We start from the raw sequence: 21,512 nt of genomic DNA, 5'->3' as shown, positions 1-21,512 counted from the left end.
ATAGCACAGTTCATTTCACTAAGAGTAGGCACTCTCATAGCACACTTCATTTCACTAAGAGTAGGCACCCTCATAGCACAGTTCATTTCACTAAGAGTAGGCACTCTCATAGCACACTTCATTTCACTAAGAGTAGGCACCCTCATAGCACACTTCATTTCACTAAGAGTAGACACCCTCATAGCACACTTCATTTCACTAAGAGTAGGCACCCTCATAGCACACTTCATTTCACTAAGAGTAGGCACTCTCATAGCACACTTCATTTCACTAAGAGTAGGCACCCTCATAGCACACTTCATTTCACTAAGAGTAGGCACCCTCATAGCACACTTCATTTCACTAAGAGTAGGCACCCTCATAGCACACTTCATTTCACTAAGAGAAGGTACCCTCATAGCACACTTCATTTCACTAAGAGTAGACACCGTCATATATCCCACTGCATGATGTATTAGCCATGGGTGGTGCGTTGTTTATCTGATGCTAGAACTCTTCAAGTTATGGAGATCTGAAATGTGATGTTTTTATTTTATAGGATTTACACCACTGATATTAGCCGCTACAGCAGGACACGTTGATGTTGTCGAGATATTATTAGATCATAGAGCTGATATTGAGGCTCAGTCGGAGAGAACCAAAGATACACCATTATCGTTAGCTTGTTCGGGTGGAAGATATGAGGTAATATAGAATACCTGTTTTAGGGGAAGAATGGGAGAATTGGCTTGTTCAGGTGAAAGATGAAATACCTATTTCGGGGGAAGGGGTGGGAGAGAATTAGCTTGTACAAGATTACGGTAAAATACCTGTTTTGAGAGGGAGGGGAATTAGTTTGTTCTGGTGCAAGATATGAGGTACAATAAAATATATATTTTGGGGGTGGGTGGTGTGGGGGGGGAATTGGCTTGTACAGGTGGAAGTTATGAGGTAATATAAAATAACTGATTTGGGGGGGGGGGGGGGAATTGGCATGTCCAGGTTGAAAGATATGAGGTACAATAGAATACCTGTTTGGGGAGGGGAATTGACTTGTTCAGGTGGAATATTATGAGGTACGATAGAATACCTATAAAGTCAGATCGCTATAATATCAGTCTAAAACTGGGGTTTGATGGCCGAATGGTTAGCATGTGAGCCATTTGCGCAAGGGAATTATTGAAATAAAATTAAACTATGTTAGTCCGAAATGACCCAGTTTGTGTCGAGTGGACGTTGAACTCTCTCTCTCAGTCAAAAAATTCCTTCAGTATTTACAAAGATAAAATGAATACAAAATTTTTTAACGTTCGTCATCCTTTCCAGATTACCGATGTGAGATCTTTTCGGTGCTGGAGGAATGTAGTGGATGGAGATAAATATTTTAAATGTATCAATGAAATATTTGTATTTTGTATTTGTAGGTGGTCGAGTTATTATTAGCGAGAGGTGCAAACAAAGAACATCGCAATGTCTCCGATTATACTCCGTTAAGTCTGGCGGCTTCCGGCGGTTATGTCAACATCATTAAACTTCTTCTCAATCATGGAGCAGAAATCAACTCCAGGTAAACACACAAGCTTTGTCATTTGAAAAGGAAATCACGTGGCTAAGTGGGTAAGAAGCTGGCCCGCTAGCCTGGAGGTCGGGTGTTTGATCCCTGCTTTGGCCGAGAAAGTACATCCAGATTTACCAGCATGGTTTCCCCTTGTTAGTGATGCAGGACGGGAGGGCCTGACAAGGACAGCTGTCTAGTTGTTCAGATGGTACGAAAAACCGAGGTCCTGTGTACACATTGGCGTGCATGTAAAAGATCCCTTGGCAGTTGGAATTCGATATAAGAGTAGGCCGTAGTGCCGCTGCCCAGGCAAAATTTCCCTCAGAGCACACTGTATGGCGTATGCCCGTCTTCATAAGTCCAGTTTAGGAGCAGAACAATAGGGCGTTAAACCCCATTTCATTTCATTTCATTTTGTCATTTGAAAAACATATCAAAAGATCTGTCATTGAATCATGGTTTAGATTCGTAGAGGGGGGTTGGATAGCCAAATAATTAGCATGTGAGCTCTGTATCGTAAGGTCAGAATTTGAGTCAACTGGGGTGATTTCGATTCCCCCCAGTTGTACATGACAAGGAGTAGCGTTGCCTGTCCAACCTTGTGGGTTTTCTCCGGGTCCTCCGGTTTCCTCCCACTGCTAAAGACCCCTACGTACAAGCGAATTATTGAAATAAAATTGAGTCATATGTTAGTCTTGAAATGAACTAGTTTGTGGCAAGTGGACGTTAAGCCCCATTCCTCTCTCTCTCGCTCGCTCTCGCAGTTGTACGTGACCAGCAGTAGGATGGCCTGTCGAACCTCATGGGTTTTTATCTGGGTTCTCCGGCTTCCACACACTGCTAAACAATCCTACATGCAAGCGAATTATTGAAATAAAGTTTAACGATATGTTAGTCCCAAAATGACTTAGTTAGAGCCTATAAGTTCTATTATTTATAGTACATGGATTATTTTCAGGACTGGTTCTAAGTTAGGTATTTCACCGTTAATGTTAGCGGCCATGAACGGCCATCTTGCTGCTGTTAAATTGTTATTGGATATGGGTAGTGATATTAATGCCCAGGTGAGTACTCCACACATTTTATTACCTGTATCTTTGTATCTTGATATTAATGCCCGATTGAGTACCTCACACCTTTCATTACCTGTATCTTTGTATATAATATTAATGCCTGATTGAGTACCTCACACCTTTCATTACCTGTATCTTTGTATGTAGTATTAATGCCTGATTGAGTACCTCACACCTTTCATTACTTGTATCTTTGTATTTTGTATTAATGCCTGATTGAGTACCTCACACCTTTCATTACCTGTATCTTTATATATAATATTAATGCCCGATTGAGTACACCACGGCTTTCATTACCTATGTCTTAATGTCTTATATTTACATAAGGGCTGTTGGATGGACAAATGGCTAGCGTGTGCGCGCTGTATCATAACGTCTGTCATTGAGTCAACTGGCGTGGTTTTGATTCTTCAGGTGTACGTGACGAGGAGTAGGGCCCCCTGTCCAACCTCGTGGGTTTTCTGAGGATCCTCCGGTTTCCTCCCACTGCTAACGACCCCTACACGCAAGCGAATTATTGAAACATTTATCTGGTAGCCCAAAGCATAGCAAGGCCGTCATTGACGCAATTGGTGCTAAAAATTAGAAACACAATTTATTTCAAACATTTTACGCTAGCATTCTTCATCAACGTGTTTTTTTATATTTTGTTTCTTTACTTTCAGATTGAAACAAATCGTAATACGGCCCTGACCTTGGCCTGTTTTCAAGGTCGTCATGAAGTTGTTAGTTTGTTAGTGGATAGAAAAGCCAACATAGAACATAGAGCTAAGGTAGGAACATAAGAGTTGGGGTAGGAACATAGAACCAGGGTAGGAATATAGAACCAGGGTAGGAATATAGAACCAGGGTAGGAACATAGAGCTGAAGTAGGAATATAGGGCAAAGGTAAGAACATAGAGCTGTGGTAGGAACATAGAACCGGGGTAGGAACGTAGAGCTGGGGTAGAAACACTTAAGTGTGGGATAGGAACATTAAGATGGGATAGGAACATAGAACTGGGGTAGGAACATAGAACCAAGGTAGGAACATAGAGCTGGTTTAGGAACATAGGAGTTGGGATAGGACCATAGAGCTGGGGTAGGAACATAAGAGTTGCAGTAGGAACATAGAGCAAAGGTAGGAACATACAGCTGGGGTAGGAGTGGGCAACAATGTTTTAAATCATGTAGTTTGTCTTACTATTGCTCAAAATTTATTTCCTGCTTTATTTTTGGTTGCAGACGGGATTAACTCCATTAATGGAAGCAGCTTCTGGTGGTTATGTAGAAGTTGGTCAAGTTTTGATAGATAAAGGGGCCGATGTTAACGCACCCCCAGTACCGTCGTCAAGGGATACAGCATTAACCATCGCTGCAGATAAAGGACATTATAAATTTGTTGAACTTCTTATCATCAAGTAAGTTTCATTCGGCTTGGACAAAAAACTGAGGTCCTGTGTACACATTTGCGTATACGTAAAAAAAAACTTGACAATCCAAGCATAATTTCCCTCATAGCACTCTGTATGGTGTATGCTCGGCTTCATTTAGGCCAGTAGGAACAGAACAGTAGTGGTTTAACGTGTGCGTCTGTCCAGTCTTGCAGGTTTTCTCCGGGTCCTCTGATTCCCACCAACTGCTAAAGACCCCTACGCACAAGCGAATTATTGAAATAAAAAAATTAAACCATGTGTTGGCCCCGAAATATACCTCTCTCCCTGTATAATATAGAATATTAAACATATTACTGTACATGAATAGAGGGGTTGGGTGACCGAATGGTTAATGCGTGCGCGTTGTATCTTAAGGTGTGTCGGTGAGTCAATTGGCATGGTTTCAAGCCCTCACTTACATGTGACAAGGAGTAGACTGGCCTGTCCAACCGCTTGCGTTATCTCAGGGTCCTCTGGTTTCCTCCCACAGCAGAACCATAGTTAGTCCCAAGAGACCTAGTTTATTGTCGAGTTTTGAAAAATTGACTCTGTATTAACTGTTGCTTTTCTTTCTTACAGAAATTGCCAAATCGAGGTGAAGAATAAGAAGGGAAATTCCCCTCTGTGGTTAGCGTGTGCTGGTGGCCATCTTGATGTCGCTCAATTACTGGTTCAGAATTCAGCGAGTATCGACAGTATGGATAATCGTAAAGTTTCTTGTTTAATGGCCAGTTTTCGTAAAGGCCACACAAAGATTGTAAAATGGTTGGTGAAGCTCGTTTCACAGTTCCCTTCTGATCCTGAATTACAGAAATATATCGCAACTGTCTCTGATAAGGTGAGGCCCAATTGTTAATTTTAAGGGAGAAGGCTGATAGGGGCCACGTTGGTGAGAGGTACCGTATCTGCCATTGGTAGCATGTTTAAGAGATCTCCGACAGTGGAAATGCTGCTGTCCACGACAAATTTTGTTCATAGCATATGCTTGTCTTTATTAGCCGTTTTTCTTTTTTTTGTACTATTACTGTAATCTTCAAATTAAATTAAGTCAGAAATTGATCAAAGCCCTTTTCTAGTGATACGCAAACTGCCAAGATGAAAATTAAATGTATTTTGATATTACGGTTACAAGAGATTCTTCCCCATCATGCTGCATCATAAAGTCTGTCATTGAGTCAACTGGCGTGGTTTTGATACCCCGGTTGTACGTGACAAGGAGTAGGGTCGTCTGTCCAACCTCATGGGTTTTTCTTTGGGCCCTCCAATTTTCTCCCACTGTTAAAGACCCCTACGCCCAAGCGAATTATGGAAATAGAATTGAACCATATGTAAGTCCTGAAATGACCTAGTTTGTGTCAATTGGACGTTAAACCCCATCTCTCTCTCTCTCTCTCTCTCTACTTTGAATTTGATATAAGAGTAGGCGATAGTGCCGCTGTCCGTGCAAAATTTCCCTCATAGCACACTGTATGGCGTATACCCATCTTTAGTAGCCCAGAATAGGAGCAGAACAGTAGGACGTTAAACACCATTTTATTTCATTTGAATTCATCTCTTCCCTGAATGACCCCCATATTGAAAAAAATTATTATTCTATTTTGTAATACGGTTCTAATCCATTTTACATCTTTCATACACATACTGGAATAATACCAAACCCTGCCAAAACACCAAACCCCGGTAAAAGCCACCCCGGCAACCCCACAAAACTCTAAACCCCGGTAAAATGTTTACCTAGGTTTCAGAATAGTATGTATAGAACCTCACCAATTGAGTGAAATTAGTGTGAACAGTTCAATATAAACGAAACTAGTCACTATAAATTAGGATAACTGGACAATTCGCCCATCTTTATATACTCTATAAAAAACAAAATGAAATAGGATCTGTGTTTTAATCAGGGGTCATACGAGTGGATTTTGACCCTAAGACGTCTGACATTTGATTAACTGTTTCATTGGCTAATCCCTCACATCAACCAGAAAGCCTGTTATAGAAACAACTCTTCCAGATCCTAGTGTAGTAAAGACAAGTAAAACGAAATTTTGAACTCTAAAAACGAAACGAAATAGGATCTGTGTTTTAATCAGAATGAATGAAATGGAGTTTAACGTCCTACTGTTCTGCTCCTAACCTGGGCTAATGAAGACGGGCATACGCCATACAGTGTGCTATGAGGGAAATTTTGCCCGGACAGCGGCACTACGGCCTACTCTTATATCGAATTCCAACTGCCAAGGGATCTTTTACGTGCATTCCAATGTACACACGGGACCTCGGTTTTTCGTCTCATCCGAAGGACTAGACAGCTATCCTTGTCAGGCCCTCCGTCCTGCATCACTGACAAGGGGGAACTACGCCAGAAAATCTGGATGAACTTTCTCGGCCAATGCAGGGATCGAACACCCGACCTCCAGGCTAGCGAGCTAGCGTCTTACCCACTTAGCCACGTGATCCCCGTGTTTTAATCAGATTGAATGATCATGTATCTGTTTTCTGATTATTTGTTTTATTTTCTAATCAGGAATTGCAACAGAGATGTGAACAGTGCATGGAGGCGATAATTAGTGCTAAAAACTGGCAAGCTGAGGAAGCCAATAAAAACGCCACGATTCTTCTGGAAGAACTGGATAAAGAGAGACAAGAATTGGAGAATAAGAAAGCTGTACAAGCCAAAAAACGGGAGAGAAAGAGAATGAAGAATAAAAAGAAGAATATAAAAGATATCAATAAAAAGGAAGATGAGTAAGTGTGTCTTTATATTCAATGGGGGGGTTGGATGGCTGAATGGTTAGCGTGCGCGCGCTGTATCATACAGTCTGCCATTGAGTCGACTGCCGTGGTTTCGAATCCCCGGTTGTACGTGGCAAGGAGTAGGGTCGCCTGTCCAACCTCGTGGGTTTTCTCCGGGTCCTCCGGTTTCCTCCCACTGCTAAAGACCCCTACGCGCAAGCGAATTATGTAAATAAAAAAAATAATAAAAAAAACATATGTTAGTCCCGAAATGACCTAGTTTGTGTCGAGTGGACGTTAAACCCATTTCTTTCTCTCTCTCTTTATTTTCAATGGTCTTCACTGCTGTGGACGTAAAAGATCAGTTGGCAGTGCCCGTAAAAGATCAGTTGACAGTTGGAATTCGATATAGGTTGTAGTGCCACTGTCCGAGCAAAATTACCCTCATAACACACTGTAGGAAAAAAGTTAATATTTGGGGCTTATTAAGTCGCATCGATGTCATTCTTATCACTATCCACTGCTGATCAGTGTGGGAGAATGCTTGTTTTTCTTTTCACCCACATTTAACTGTATAACACCCCATGATTCAAGGATCTGAATATAACAATACACCTATAAATGTGTTTTATTTTTACAGGTGTAAATATTCTTCACCTGAGCCGGACAGTTCAGAATCAGCTCATAATGAGGTGGAGAAAATTGAGCAAGAAATTGTGAAATTAATAGTTCCTGTTGCCACGACAACATCTACCATAGGTAAGATTTGTAGAAAGACGTCTTTAAATACTCTGATTATTATTTGAGTCTTTTTTGTAAAAGTTGAATAATAGTCAAAAAATGGTTCAATTCATGATCTCCAGTTTCCTCCCACAGCTAAAGACCCCTACGTGAAAGCGAATTACTGAAATAAAATTGAACTGTATGTTAGTCCCATTACATTGGGGGAGTTGGATGGTCGAATGGTTAGCACGTATGCACTCTGTATCATAAGGTCTGTCATTGAGTCAACTGGCGTGGTTTCGATCCCTGGTTGTACGTGACAAAGAGTAGGGTCGCCTGTCTAACCTCGTGGGTTTTCTCCGGGTACTCAGGTTTCCTCCCACTGCTAAAGACCCCTACTTGTATTTTATATTGAATGTGTTTCAGGTACCACCTTACCTACCACCACTGAACCAACTGTAGCCCGTAACCGTAAAACTAGAGTAGCACCAACATCCAGTCTCGAGGCGAGAAAAAATCGTAAAAACCGTCGCGAAGAGCGAGAGAGACAGTTGGAGAAACGTAACGCGATACCGAAAACATCATGCAACTGGAAGTCTGTGGCTACAACAACTTTAACGATAACAACAACAGCTAATGTGATAACGACTGTGAGTATGGGAGCTGTGACGTCGACGACCACATCGTCCAGTAGTAGCGGGGGACGCGTCAAGAAAAATGACCTTGTATATCGGTCCAACCATAACACAGGTAACTGTTACTAAGTATGGTTTAATTGTCGAGAGCGAGACATTAAGTAATATATTGATAAGACATGAGGCGTTAGCCAAGTGTTGTTTCAATATATTACACAATGTCTTTATCTCGAGACCATTAAACAACTTAAAATACAGACACTATCCCGCACGTGCTTTTCAATGAAGTAAGTCACACGAGTCCAATATTTCATCTAGTATAGATAATGTACGATTGGCAAGTTTCCCGTACACTATTGGAAATAATGGTACGCCAACATCAAAGGATGATGTCACATTTGTATTTTAAATATAGATGATGATTAAATATAATAATAATCTTTTAAAGATGCATTATGTAAGATTTAGGCCATATGAAAAAACAATATCCTGGTTTTCAGTTTGGTTAACATGTGCACGTTGTATCATATTTTCTTTCTTTAATTGCGTCAAGGTGTGTGGTTTTGATTTCCTCTACGCACAAGCAAATTATTGAAATAAAATTGAACCATGTTAGTCCCGAAATGACCTAGTTTATTTCAAATGGAATTTAACCCCATTTCGCTTTCAAAATGCTCAATTATCAGGAGATCCTTGGTTAAATTCTGGTGTTGTGACCGAGAAAGTAACTCGGGACGAGAGCGTCTTGATGTTTGCCGAGAAACATCTTCAGGACTTTCCAGTCTGGATTCCTCTTGTCTGTGGCGTAGGATGAAGAGGGCTTTGCACTGACAAGACATCTGGTCGTTCTGATGGGATTTAAATCCTTGGCAGTCAGAATTCAAACAGGAGAATAGGCGGAAATTACTGCTGCTGTCTGGGCAATGAGATCTTCTGTGACATATTCACCCCAGAGACCATATGAGAGGTTTACTTAATAGATAGGAAGAGAAAATTCTTCTCCCAAATAACCTGAGTATTCCTGTCCAGGGGAGGTTGAATGGCCGAATGGTTAGCTTTGTATCATAAGGTCTGTCATTGAGTCAACTAGTGTGGTTTCGATTCCCCGCTTGTACGTGACAAGGAGTAGGGTCGCCTGTCCAACCTCATGGGGTTTCTCCGTGTCCTCTGGTTTCATCCCATTGCTAAAGACCCTTATGCGCAAGTGAATTATTGATATAGAATTGAAGCACATGTTAGTCCCGAAATGACCTAGTTTGTGTCCTCTGGTTTCCTCCTATTGCTAAAGACCCCTACCCCCCCTCCCTCTCTCTCTCTCTCTCTCTCTCTCGCTCTCTCTCTCTGACATGTTATATATTATAACTGTTTACAGGTATTGGTGATTTAGATGATTTCGGTACAATCCCTCCAAGTATGAAACTGCCAGATAAAGAAATTCAAAAACTTACTAAAAAACTGGACAAGATCAAAATCAACAATGTGTAAGTTATTCAGATTAAATAACCTAACTCTCTGTATCAGAATAGGGGCTGGCACAAAATGGTGTCTAATTCTTTGGATGGTATGAAAAAAACAAGGTCCTGTGTGCAAATAATTGCTTTCCAGACAAACTTTACTTCTAATAGCACAAATATTATACATAATGAATGCTTGTCTGTCTTCATTAGGCGTTGGTTGGATGTCCGAATGGTTAGCTCGTGCGCGTTGTATCATAAGGTTTGTCATTGAGTCAGCTGACGTGGTCTTGATTCCCCGGTTGTATGTGACAAGAATTAGGGTCGCCTGTCCAACCTCGTGGGTTTTCTTCGGGTCCTCCGGTTTCCTCCCACTGTTAAAGACCCCTACAGGCAACCAAATTATTGAAATAATGACCTAATTTGTGTCGAGTGGATGTTAAACCCCATTTCTCTCTCTCTTTACCCCAAATAGCACACGTTTATACTTGATGTATGCCTGTCTTTATTAGTATGGTCAGTCTAAATTAGACGGCACCAGTTCCGGTCCATTCTTTATATTGTTATATAAAACTATTATATCTTGATTACAGCACTGATAAAACAGCCACTGCTGGTTCCCATAACAACCTGGGATCAAAGGTCAACCAGTCAACTAGTCCCAAAAAAGGTCAGAAAAAAGAAGAAGGTTGGAAGGAAGTAGTTAGAAAGTAAGTTTTGGGAGTCATTGTTAAAGCAGTGTATTTTTACACAATACAACTGTTGTGCAAAACATGTCATATGATGTTTACACGATACAATCGTCGTGCAAAACATGTCGGATGTCGTGCGAAATATGTTGTATGCTGTTTACAGGATACAACCGTTGTGCGAAATATGTCGGAGGCTGTTTACAAGAAACGACCGTCGTGCGAAATATGTCAGAGGCTGTTTAAACAATACAACGGTTGTGCGAAACCTGTCAACAGGCTGTTTAAGCAATACAATCGCTCTATGTCAAAATGATGCCAAGCGACATTTATTCACATGTCAACTCTCTAGGCTATCAGATGACTTTGATATCGAATCAATCAGATTAAAACACATCCTATTTCGTTCGTTTTTTATAGTTCAAAATTCCGTTTTACTTGTCTTTACTACATTAGGATCTGGAAGAGTTGTTGTATAACCTGCGTTCTGGATAATTCGAAGGATTAGCCAATGAAACTGTCTGTTACGGCAAGTTTTTGGCGTGAGGTCCACGGAACTGTGGGTCAACCACTAGAAACATCAAGGCTGATTGGTTAATCAAATGTCTGACGTCATAGGGCAGTCAGATCTTCATGTAGTGTAGGCTATCGAAAGTACAAACAAACAAAACGAAATATAGATCTGTATTTTATTTAGATTGATATTGAATTGATTAGACCAATTGGATGCCACTCAATAAAATGGCTGACAATCTATTATCATGTCAATTGTACTTGGATATTTCTTGTCAAAACTTCCTACACTCATAACTTTGATCAGAATAAAGTATATATTCTTTTGTCATCTAGTTTTGAATTATAATAACAAGAACGTCCAGCTCCCTATCTAAATTTTACATGACTATTTAAAGATACATTATTTAAGAGCTTAATAAAAGAATTGGCCGTTCTTGCTATATTAATTAAAAAAAACTTGATGATGATAAAAGAAAATATTGAAAATTTCAGTCAAATTACTTTATTCTGAATGGAATTGTCAGTGTTGGCAGATTGGACTAGAAATAGGCATCAGTTGTGTCTGCGCCATCTATTAGCATTGCCGGTCATTTGATTTACTCCACCCACACATATTCTCGAATATCAAGTAACGTTCTCAATGGCTATGGTACCGGCACTTCGCAGGCCACAGATCACCAGTCTCCGGTAGTAATGTCAGTGACTAACGGTAAACGTTAGATTAGTCTGCCATTTATTGATTTAATTTTAAGTGAACGACTCTTTAAATCCAAACTGTATCCAAGCCATCCTTGGGTCCACAGAGTTGATATTGAACTTGTCGTGTAAATAAGGGTCTAATTGATAATTTCTATAACATTTCAAACCTAAAGAAAGACTTGCAATAGGCAGATTTAGCTCTTGCATAATGTATTGTTAAAGAAATATTTTGTATGTGTATCATTTTAATATATATTTGCAGTATTTTTTCTGTGGATTGATTTTATAATATTTATATTTGATTGTTTCAGAATGCCGTGTGTTTCTAGATTAAAGAAAGTATCTGTTCCAGCAAATGCTATAAGTCGTGTGATTGGTCGTGGTGGATGTAATATTAACGCTATACGAGATGTATCAGGGGCTCATGTAGAAGTAGAGAAACAGAAAGGAATGGGAGAACGATCCATCACTATCAAGTACGTTCCTCTACTTATTATACGCCCGGGAGCCACATTGACTAAGTGGGTAAGGCGCTGGCTCGCTAGCCTGGAGGTCACATGTTCTATCCCTGCATTGACAGAGAAAGTTCATCAGGATTTGCCGACATGGTATCCCCTTGTCCATGATGCAGGACATAGGGCTGACAAGGACAACCATGTAGTAGTTCGGATGGAATGGAAAACCAAGGTCCTGTGTATACATTAGCGGGCACGTAAAAGATCCCCTGGCAGTTGGAACTCAATATAAGAGTAGGCCATAGTGCCGCAGTCCGGGGAAAACTTCCCTCACAGTACACGGTATGCCCGTCTTCATTAACCCAGTCTGAGCATAACAGAGCATTCCATTTCATTTCATTTGTCAAGACATGGAGTAGGCTCCAACCTCCCATGATTTTCTCCAACAAGTCCTCTGGTTTCCTCCCACTAATATGCACAAGCAAATTATGGAAATAATATATTTGATTCATATATATCTCTCGCTCTCTCTCTCTCTCTCTCTCTCTCTCTATATATATATATATATTATCTACATAGCTAGGGTGACCCCTGCACTCTACAGAAAGTAGGTCTCGACACGGCTAATGTGCACGCTTCAGTGGTTGTCTCGAACTATCAGCAGTGGACTGTATGATACTATAAATAGCCATGGCACGTGCAATTCTCTACAAATCTGTCAACTATTACAGCCGTAAAAAATCTATTGTTGACCATTTTGAATAGCAGTAAAATTTAGCTTCTTGGTTAATACAGCAGCTTTAGAAATTACGTTCGTTTTATTTTTTAAATTGCTTTATCATTAACTGTACCGTTAAGAGCGGCATCTTTCGGTTTAGTACAGATAATAGCTCTGAATCACTTTCGTTAGCAGGAACATGATACTAGCAGTAGTTTCATTTTACTTTTACAAGCTTCTTAAAACAATTGTTGAGCTGGCTAACGTGCGTTTTTCTAAATTCAATTTCTTGTTCCAGCTTTCTGTTATGTTTCGTAAAAAGGTAGTCTTGATTATCCCGACCTGTCAATCAGACGTAGAATAGTCGGTACACTGGTTAAGCGAGACTAATTTCAAAGCAAGGGCCCGTAACCTATATTTTACTCAAAAGTGTCTGGATGTTATGGACGAAACGTTGAACCAGTTTCAGTCTATTATTTATAGATCATTAAATGGTCATAGCTTATTAAGTACAACATGATCGTTTATTTAGTGACTATAATTGTGTGAAACTGATTTAGGGCTTGGTATTTATATATAAATATTGTGGAGTAATTGTCGAGATATTTGGAGAAATTTATTTATGGTGGGTCACCCTAACATAGCTAACAAAATGTTTTATTTTCTGTTAATCTTCTACTCTGATCAAATTGATATTTTTTATTTCAGAGGTTCGTTAGAGGCGACACGACAAGCCCATGCATTGATAACAGCATTGGTACAAGATCCAGAGAAGGAATTGGCCGAGATCATCGGAGAAACGAAAGCGGAGTTGAAGGCTGACAAACCTCCAGTCATTGACACATTCTCAGCTGATATGCCGATTGGAACTTTTAACGCTGCATCTGTTAGTCATAACTCGGCCAATAGCAATGCGCCTGTCAAATCATCAGGAACAAGAAGTAACGAGGCCCGTCAGGGTATGGGAACGCCAACTCATGCAAAAGTCAACTCACAACCTCCCATGTCTGTATCTATGTGGCAAGATCCTAACCCAACTCCGTTAGCATCACCAAGAAAAAGTCCCCAAAAACTCTTCATGAATCCGCCACCATCCAGCGGACCCATGGGGTACGATAAAAACGGAATTCAGATTTACTCAGAGAGACATCAAACGCCTGTAGTTACTGTTTCCACGACAACCGTTTCCCATAACAACAATCAAGGTATAAAGGTCATGGTTACCACGACATCAACAATTACAGGTCAACGGGTGGACAACCGACCCCAGATGTCTGGAAAGATGCCAAATAAAACCCAGCCGACACCGGGACCTATACGTCTGTTACAAAGACCCGGAACGACAACCAAGTCGGAACATCAACCGTTACCAATAGTAACCTCTCATGCTAGTCATGCTGTAACGTCTAGTCAGCAGCATGCTCCCCCTGTTTCCCCAGCAACCACTCCAGGAGAATACTCCCCCTTCAACACCTTTATTAGCAATGTTTTCATGAAGAAAGAAGAAGATAAGATGAATTTCGCGAGCGTTGCGAAAGCGGGCGTCGTGTCCACTTCCACAAATATGATAAACAACTCTCACCCATCGGGTCCGATACCCAATGATCATATGATGGATCCAGCCCTACAGGCTAAAGCACCAGGCTACAAACTCGGACGAACGGCATCACCTCAATTCAGACAAGAACAGGAGCTTCAAGTCCCAACAATAAGGAATTTTCACATCCCTATAAATAACATGAATCCGATGACCGAGCATGATTTCAGTCGAGCTCCTGGATATCCCAGCATGATTTCTCCGCGATCAAATAACTCGACTCCCAGCGGTCTGTCTCCCCGTAACCATGGACCCATGGAGATGAATCAACAGTCGCTAGCCGCGTTGTCCACTAGTCAAAAAGCTGAATACAGTACTCCAAACCAACCAATGACCCTTCCGGAAATCAAAAGCACATTAAATCCGAATGCTCCCGACTTCCACCTGGCGGGAAATCAAAACTCACCCATCATGGAGAACATGGGTATGGGTATTCCACCCAATTTACAGAGATCTCCACGAGTTCCCCCCATGCACGGAAATCCCACGCCTACTGTACAGCAATCGTTACTACTATTAAACGCCAACAACTTGAACATGCTGAGTCAAAAAGCTGACATCGCCTCCATTATTCAGCAGCTTGCATCCCATAATATGAATCCAGGTAGCGGGGCGTTTAATCCTCCTCCACCTGTACAACAGATACAGCGAGCTCTTTCTCCCATGATGCCACAGCTTGGTAGACCGAACAGCGCACCTTCTATAGGTACTATACAAGGTATGTTATAATACGGCAGCAATGAAATGGGGGTAATCTGGTTAAAACACAGATCCTATTTCGTTTCGTTTTTATAGTTCAAAATTTCGTTTGTCTTTACTACACTAGGATCTTGAAGAGTTGTTATCATTGACGTGTTCTGGATGGTGTGAGGGATTACCCAATGAAGCGGTCTGTTACAGTGAGCTTTAGGCATGTTTTGCACGGAACTGTGGTAATCCACTAGAAACATCAGTAATGATTGGGTAATCAAATGTCTCACGTCATAGGGTCAAAAGCTGCTCGTATGACCTCGGACACGACCTATTGCTACAACTTGTCAGATCTTCATGTAATGTAGGCCATCGGAAGTATAAAGAAACGAAATATAGATCTGTATTTAAATCAGATTGTGCGCCCGTTGTCGGCTTGAAACAACTCTCCGAATATTGGCTTGGAAATTCAGTATTTACAACAAAAAAAACCTGTTCATCCGTAAAGTCCTCAAATAGTTTCACTCAGGGTTGGAACACTCTCAATGGACCGCGAAATTTGTCAAATTCCTCAAGAAACGCGTCCGTCCGCAACCACTCGCCATCGGACCAATAGAGGTGGTTTTGTGTCCGACAGAAAAATGGCCTGTCGACCTTGGGTCAGACAGGATGTCTATGCGCCCTACTAAGTCTTGGTCAGTCGGACATTCTTTGCTCCCTCTGTATTTTAATCAGATTGAAACGGGGGATTAACATTCTACATTTCTGAACCAACCAAGTCAATAAAAACAGGCATACAACCAGACAGTTTGCCGTCCGGAACATTTTGCCCGGACGGTGGTATTCCCTCAAACTCATTCTACATTTCGGCACCAACTGGGCTAATAGAGACAAGGGGGTTGGATGGCCGAATGGTTAACACGTGCGCGCTGTATCATACAGTCTGTCATTGAGTCAACCGGCATGGTTTCGATTCCCCAGAAACTCCATTTCATTTCATTTCATTTCGATTCCCCAGTTGTATGTGACAAGACGTATGGTCGCCAGTCCAACCTCGTGGCTTTTCTCCCGGTCCTCCGGTTTCCTCCCACTGCTAAAGACCCCTACACGCATGCAAATTATTGAACCATATTGTAGTCCCGAAGGGGATCACGTGGCTAAGTGGTTAAGACGCTAGCTCGCTAGCCTGGAGGTCGGGTGTTCGATCCCTGCATTGGCCGAGAAAGTTCATCCAGATTTTCCGGCGTGGTTCTCCCTTGTGATGCAGGACAGAGGGGCTGACAAGGAAAGCTGTCTAGTCGTTCGGATGGGACGAAAAACCGAGGTCCCGTGTACACATTGGCGTGCACGTAAAAGATCCCTTGGCAGTTGGAATTCGATATAAGAGTAGGCCGTAGTGCCGCTGTCCGGGCAAAATTTCCCTCATAGCACACTGTATGGCGTATGCCCGTCTTCATTAGCCCAGGTTAGGAGCAGAACAGTAGGACGTTAAACTCCATTTCATTTCATTTCATTTTGTAGTCCCGAAATGATCTAGTTTGTGTCATGTAGATGTTAAACCCCAATTCTCTCTAATAGAAACAGGTATACACTAGTTTGTCGTCCTAAACATTTTGCCCCGATGGTGGCATTCCCCTAAACACAACTAATATTAAATGTCAAGAGTGCTTGCCAATGAGGAGTACACGTGTGACCTTCTTTTTTGTTGTCCCCTCCGATCTGCTGTAAACTTATATACATTGTTTAGACCAGTGAAACACAATCTTCTACTGCAACAATTTCTGATAGAGTTATTACCCTTGATTATTGCAATTATTTCGATCCCTGCATTGGCCGAGAAAGTTCATCCAGATTTTCCGGCGTGGTTCCCCCTTGTCAGTGATGCAGGACAAAGGGCCTGACAAGGACAGCTGTCTAGTCATTCGGATGAGACGAAAAACCGAGGTCCCATGTACACATTGGCGTGCACGTAAAAGATCCCTTGACAATTGGAATTCGATATAAGAGTAGGCCGTAGTGCCGCTGTCCGGGCAAAATTTCCCTCATAGCACACTGTATGGCGTATGCCCGTCTTCATTAGCCCAGTTTGGAGCAAAACAGTAGGACGTTAAACCCCATTTCATTTCATTTTATTTCATTTCATTAGCCAAGTGCGAGCCGAACAGTAGAACGTTAAACTTTAATATTTAAATATTTCAGATATTAATAAAATAATAATCAACAAATTGATCAATAATTGTTTAAAACATGATATTTTATTTGTATTTTAGAGAGACCCGCCCCAGTAAATGAAGTAAAACCCTCATTAGAAGATCGGCGGGTACCTCGACCAATCGGAGTAGAGCGAGCACATCGTAAAGCTCCAGGTCGATCATCTCTAGAATTTGCTGCTGGACGAGATTTTGGGAAACTGTGGGAGATGAATCAAGGTAGGAAAGCCATTTATGAATATAGTCATTCGGATGGGACAAAAATTGAGGTACTGTCGTATTGATCCTTTACTGGATGATCATTATTGTAATATAAGTTACGTGAGATGGGAGTTATCTGCCCCTGTCGACTCTCCTCTGTAATATATATATTGAAGTTAATAAAAGGCACACATACTTCGAAGTGTGGTCGTACCACGAGAATGTCTTGTTTTAATATATAAGGGGGTTTGAGATATGAATATGACCGTCCATCCACGTGCTGATATATAGAAGGCATCTAGAAGGTAGTGATCCCAACACAACAGTACCATATACACATTATCCTGCACATAAAGGAAATAAGAGTAGGGCCGTAACTTCACTGTACGGCATATACTCATCTTTATATGTTAAACCCCATTTTATTTCATTGATCATAAAGTAACTTAGGGTTTTTGGATGGCCGAATGGTTAGCGCTCGAATGTTGAATCAAAAAGTCTGTCATTGAGTCAGCTGGTGTGGTTTCGATTCCCCGGTTGTATGTGACAAGGAGTGGGGTTGCCTGTCCAACCTTGTGGATTTTCTCCGAGTCCTCTTCTATTTGTCTCTGATAGTCCCAATTAATGAGTCTCTTACGAGTATCACAATAAAGGGCCTGACATGGGCAGCTGTCTAGTTGTTTGGATGGGACAAAAATCGAGGGCCTGTGTATACATTGGCTTGCACGTAAAAGATCCCTTAGCAGATGGAATTCGATATAAGAGTAGGCCATAGTGCCACTGCCCGGGCAAAATATACCCTCATTGCACACTGTATGGCATATGCCAATCTTCATTAGCCCAGCCGGAGCAGAACAGTAGGTGGTTAAACCCTATTTCATTTTATTTCATTTTTGTATCGCAATAACAAATAGTCCCTTTTGTCTAAATCGTTAATAAAATTGTTTAATATTTTTATTTTAGAAGTGAATCATGATTGGGTGCCATCAACAACGCATTTAATGACGGCTGCCTCAATGTCGTCGTCTGTCATGACATCATCAGTGATAACGGGTGGTAATATGGTATATAATTTAAACTCTTTACCAGGAGGAGGACCTCCAACTAACGATACACCTCATGAAAGAACATCTTATCATGAAAATATACCACAGCTTGATCCAAACTTACCTGTAAGTCTACTTATACAAGTCTCTTGGACCTATTTACATCTTTCCATTTACAATGCATTATATATTGGGGAGTGGGGGGGGGGACTGAATGGTTAGCGTGTGGGTTGCTGTATCATAAGGTCTGTCATTAAGTCAACTGGCGTGGTTTTGATTCCCCGTTTGTACGTGACAAGATGTAGGGTCGCCTATCAAACCTCGTGGGTTTTCTCCAGGTCCCGTTTCTTCCCCCTGCTGAAGACCCAAAATTATTGAAATAAAATTGAACCCGAAATAACCTAGTTTGTGTCGAGTGGATGTTAAACCCCATTTCTCTGTCTCTCACTCTCCAGGGGGGTTGGATGGCTGAATGGTTAGCGTGTGCGCGCTGTATCATAAAGTCTGTCATTGAGTCGACTGGCGTGGTTTCGAATCCCCGGTTGTACGTGGCAAGGAGTAGGGTCGCCTGTCCAACCTCGTGGGTTTTCTCCGGGTCCTCCGGTTTCGTCCCACTGCTAAAGACCCCTACGCGCAAGCGAATTATGTAAATAAAATTAAAAACCAAATGTTAGTCCCGAAATGACCTAGTTTGTGTCGAGTGGATGTTAAACCCCATTTCTCTGTCTCTCACTCTCCAACATCAATTTTTTTTTTTTACGACATGGTTTCCCCTTGTCAGTGGTGCATAACGGAGGGCCTGACAAGGACAGCTGTCTAGTCCTTCGGATGATATAATAAATATGTGAAAATATTTTACACACCTTTACCTGGCCACCTGTGAAACCCCAGTAAATTGATATGTCTTTTGTTATTTTATAAGCAGACGGCAAGTATGGTGACGATGTTTGCGAATGGCGGTGTACCGGGCCATTATCCTCCCAATCAACACATGATGGCACCACGTATGTCTGGAGATAATTTACCCAATCTCTGGAACTCGGGTATTAAACAACCAACACAAGATTCCATAGAAAATGGGGTAAGTATTTCATGTGAGTTTGATGTGAGAAACGTTTGTATTTCTTTGAAGAAAGAGCCGCAGTGGCTCAGTGAGTAAGAGGTTGGCTCGCTAACCTGGAGGTCATGTGTTCGATCCCAGTGTTGACCGAGACAGTTCATCAGGATCTTTTATCATAAGTCTTTCGTATGGGACAAAAAATCTGAGATACCGTGTGTACATTGGCATGCACAGAAAAAACAAACTTGGCTGTTCTGGCAAATTTCCCTTATAGCACACTGTATGGCATATGCAGGTCTTCATTGGGCCAGTCTGCGCAGGACAGGACATTAAACCACGTTTTCGCTAGCCTAGAGGTTAGGTGTCCGATCCCTGCATTAGCCGAGAAAGTTCATCCAGATTTTCCGGCGTGATTTCCCCTTGTCAATGATGCAGGACGGAGGGCCTGACAAGGACAGTTGTCTAGTCGTTCGGATGGTACGAAAAACCGAGGTCCCATGTCCACATTGGCGTGCACGTAAAAGTTCCCTTGGCAGTTGGAATTCGATATAAGAGTAGGCCATAGCACCGCTGCCCGGGCAAAATTTCCCTCATAGCACACTGTATGTCATATGCCCGTCTTCATTAGCCCAGTTTAAGAGCAGAACAGTAGGACGTTAAACCCCATTTCATTTCATTTCCAATGTACACGTTGGTTTCCCCTCTTTGGTAGTGATTACCAGACTGGGCCTGTGATGATACAGGTTTTACTCAAAATAAAAAAATATTATGATTTACAAGAAAGACGCAACAGAAATACTGCGACCGGTCTTGACGAATAGCGCTAGTCTGCCAGTTGGCGTCTAAGTTAGGATGTCAAACAAGGGAAATAATCCAAATCGAATCTTGGAAAGTGCTAAATAACTTTTGTTTTTGTTTATTTTTTTTTTCAGACCTGGGCGTGGAGTCAGCAGGGAAACATGTAATACGATTCTTTCACAAACCATTTTACTTTTCTTTTTTTCGAAATGAAAGCGATATTTTTTTTGGTTTTTCTCTTACCAATAATTTTGATGTAGTAAGGTTGCTATGGTGATGTTGGAAGGGGTTGCTATGGTGATGTTGGAAGGGGTTGATATATATAATTATATATATATATATATATATAGGGGGTTAATTTGTGTTGAATATTCTGATTAACCCCTATTCGTGCTATTATTATTATTATTATTAATATTATGGTTAACACTTAAAGGATGTATCGACTGATCGTCTATATTGTGTATTTGTGCCCACGTTCTTCTCTCAAAATAGCTTTTTTTCTTTGATAATAGAAAGAAAGAATGTTTCAAAAAAAATGTATGAATAAAAAATACTTCTGATTGAAGCTATGAAAAATGTTTGGAGTTTTTTGCCTCTTCTCCATACCCTTTTATTTTATTAGTGTTTAACATCGAGGAGCCTTGGTGGGTAAGACGCCTTGGTGGGTAAGACGCTGGAGGTCGCGTGTTTGATCTCTGAGAAAGTTCATTAGGATTTTTCCCTTGTCAGTGGTGCAGGAAGGAGGGCCTGACAAGGACAGTTGTCTAGTCATTTGGAAGGTACGGAAAACAGTGGTCCCATGTATACATCCGCCTGCACACAAAAGATCCCTTGGCAGTTGGAATTCAATATAAGAGTAGGCCAAATTTCCTTCAGAGCATACTGTTACAGCATATGCCTGTCTTCATTAGCCCAGTCGGAGCAGAACAGTAGGATGTTAAACCCTATTTCATTTTTGTTTAACATTGACTTCCATTGAGATTGATATCGCAGAAAAGGGGTCTTTAGCAGTGGGAGGACCCAAGAAAACCCACTAGGTTGTACAGGCAACCCTTCTCCTTGTCACATAAAACTGGGGAATCGAAACCACCCCAGTTGACTTAATGACAGACTTATGATACAACGCCTACGTGCTAACCATTCAACCACCTAAAGGTAGGCTTCAATGGACCAACCTATAATAATAGCTCCCATATATCTTATAAATACTCTTAAAAACAGAAGTCATCAAATATGGAGACAAGGATAAAATGCACATGC

The 21,512-nt window shown here is 41.3% G+C and overlaps 1 protein-coding gene across 3 annotated transcripts in view; it reads left to right on the top strand.

Moving 5' to 3' along the window:
* LOC126810644 (ankyrin repeat domain-containing protein 17) overlaps positions 1-20,832 on the top strand; it is a 47,245-nt gene extending 26,413 nt beyond the window's left edge. For 2 of the 3 annotated variants that reach the window (XM_056099148.1, XM_056099146.1), the window contains exons 16-32: positions 539-684; positions 1,404-1,546; positions 2,496-2,601; positions 3,276-3,383; positions 3,835-4,010; positions 4,605-4,863; positions 6,550-6,770; positions 7,399-7,517; positions 7,908-8,231; positions 9,489-9,597; positions 10,164-10,280; positions 11,786-11,950; positions 13,356-14,962; positions 17,205-17,363; positions 18,309-18,517; positions 19,314-19,472; positions 20,384-20,832. In XM_056099148.1, coding sequence (XP_055955123.1) covers positions 539-684; positions 1,404-1,546; positions 2,496-2,601; positions 3,276-3,383; positions 3,835-4,010; positions 4,605-4,863; positions 6,550-6,770; positions 7,399-7,517; positions 7,908-8,231; positions 9,489-9,597; positions 10,164-10,280; positions 11,786-11,950; positions 13,356-14,962; positions 17,205-17,363; positions 18,309-18,517; positions 19,314-19,472; positions 20,384-20,416 — 4,160 coding nt within the window. In that variant the 3' untranslated portion in view covers positions 20,417-20,832. The remainder of the gene's footprint in view (positions 1-538; positions 685-1,403; positions 1,547-2,495; positions 2,602-3,275; positions 3,384-3,834; positions 4,011-4,604; positions 4,864-6,549; positions 6,771-7,398; positions 7,518-7,907; positions 8,232-9,488; positions 9,598-10,163; positions 10,281-11,785; positions 11,951-13,355; positions 14,963-17,204; positions 17,364-18,308; positions 18,518-19,313; positions 19,473-20,383) is intronic. The other variant, XM_056099147.1, reaches the window with a different exon arrangement.
* The last annotated feature ends 680 nt before the right edge of the window (positions 20,833-21,512 follow it).

Source organism: Patella vulgata, chromosome 2 (assembly GCF_932274485.2).
Source record: "Patella vulgata chromosome 2, xgPatVulg1.2, whole genome shotgun sequence".
In the NCBI taxonomy this organism is placed as follows: domain Eukaryota; kingdom Metazoa; phylum Mollusca; class Gastropoda; family Patellidae; genus Patella; species Patella vulgata.
Note: the sequence above shows the minus strand (reverse complement) of the source record. Positions and strands in the feature narration are given on the sequence as shown.